The 1,559-nt window shown below is 45.9% G+C and overlaps 1 protein-coding gene across 4 annotated transcripts in view; it reads left to right on the top strand.

The window, feature by feature from the left end:
* Window positions 1–1,559, top strand: part of APTX (aprataxin) — a 16,937-nt gene that overhangs the window by 612 nt on the left and 14,766 nt on the right. Inside the window, exons 1-2 of one of the 4 annotated variants that reach the window (XM_019517182.1) lie at window positions 8–110; window positions 887–1,026. In XM_019517182.1, the coding sequence (XP_019372727.1) occupies window positions 61–110; window positions 887–1,026 (190 nt within the window). In that variant the 5' untranslated portion in view covers window positions 8–60. Of the gene's footprint in view, window positions 1–7; window positions 111–886; window positions 1,027–1,559 lie in introns of those variants that run through there. The other 3 variants (XM_019517183.1, XM_019517181.1, XM_019517180.1) reach the window with 3 other exon arrangements.

Here is a 1,559-nt window from a genome sequence, read left to right as displayed (position 1 = left end):
TCTTTGCTTTCTTCCCCTGTTGCGGGACACCAACAGAGGCAGTGTGGGAGCTGCGTCCCAATGGTCCTGGTCATCAGCCTCGTGCCCCCTCACCTCTGCTGTGGAAGGAGGTATCAGCTCTGCCAGTAGTCTCTGGGTCTAGGGACCCTCTGGCACCCCTTCCCCCCCCAGCAGCTGCCCTCATGAATCCCCACCCCAACCTGCCGCTGAATGCCATCACCCCTGGCATTTGGCATTGGTACATTCTGTGCAAGTGAGCCAGTTGCAGTGAGGGGGGGGGCATAAGGATATCTTCCGCAGCATCAGCACCTTCCTCTCCTGCCCAGCCTTTGATGTAGATAACATTCACTTATTTAAAGTAGAGAAAATTGCACCAGAGCCTTTTGCTCAGTGTGGTGAAATCCTAACAAGACTGGTGAACCTTACAGAATTGTCCATGGTGGTAAATCCACAAGTGACGGGTATCTAATGTGCATAGTAAATTCCAGTGCTTTATTACTCATTGGGGCTATTCCTGTTTCAAAACTTGTGCCTCTTGGTGTAATAACTGTATGTTTTAATATAAATCTACTTGGTGTGTGTTAAAGTACATTCCACACCAGCACTTTTTCCTTGGAAGGTGATAAGGTACAACACAAACATTAAGTAGGCCTCAACATATCTCTGTGGTATAGGTCGCTGTTGTCCCTGTTTTATGGGTGAGGAGACTGTTACAGCAATAGTAAACCGAGCAGCCAGATGCCACAATTTACTAGTGGCTTGGTAAAAGAACTGAGAATGGCTGGCATCTGATCCTGCCCTCTGGCCCCTGCATGACAATTGCTGTCTGAATGCAACACACTGTATGCATGTATAATGATATGTTCTCTCTCTTTGTTGTGTTCAGCAGTGCAATAATGCTTGTGTGTTGGCTGGTGAGGAAAGATAAATGCTGTCCAAGAATCAAGCTGCCTCACTTAGAAACAGTAGTGATAGGGCGCGGCCCAGAGACAGAGATAACAGACAAGAAATGTTCGCGGCAGCAGGGTAAGTTAGAGCTGCAGTGTATTTGTAACCGCTACTTTGATGATGACCTAGTAGTCCCAGTAATATTGATGTGCCTAAGAGACCCAGAGGTGCAGATGTAGGTTTCCGATCTGGTTTCTTGTAATTGTAGAATAAATCTAAGCCTATTACCATAAGCCAAAGGGTCATCTCTCTCCTCTCTGAACATAGTGTTGCCTATCCCATGCATCAGTCCTCCTTGTAGGACCCTAGATAATCTCCTGTAACCTGACCAGCAGGAAGGCAAGCAGCCTCCCTGCCACCAGAAGGGAAAGAAATTGACCTTGATGACAACCGTGTATCTATATGGTTTAATAGATTTGATGAAGGGTATGGAGGGACTTTAGAGTGTGACATTCTTTCCAGGTTCTTGTGAATATGTTTTTTCTTTATAAGTTGTTCATGTTCTAGAGATGCCTATAAGTGCTTTTTATTAATTGAAATTAACAAGCTATATATGCTAACAAGCACCCAGATGCTCTCCACCCCAGGGTGTTGAGGGAGCTAGTAGGGGT

Source organism: Gavialis gangeticus, unplaced genomic scaffold (genome assembly GCF_001723915.1).
Source record: "Gavialis gangeticus isolate Ggan-Ray unplaced genomic scaffold, GavGan_comp1, whole genome shotgun sequence".
NCBI classification, from domain to species: domain Eukaryota; kingdom Metazoa; phylum Chordata; order Crocodylia; family Gavialidae; genus Gavialis; species Gavialis gangeticus.
Note: the sequence above shows the minus strand (reverse complement) of the source record. Positions and strands in the feature narration are given on the sequence as shown.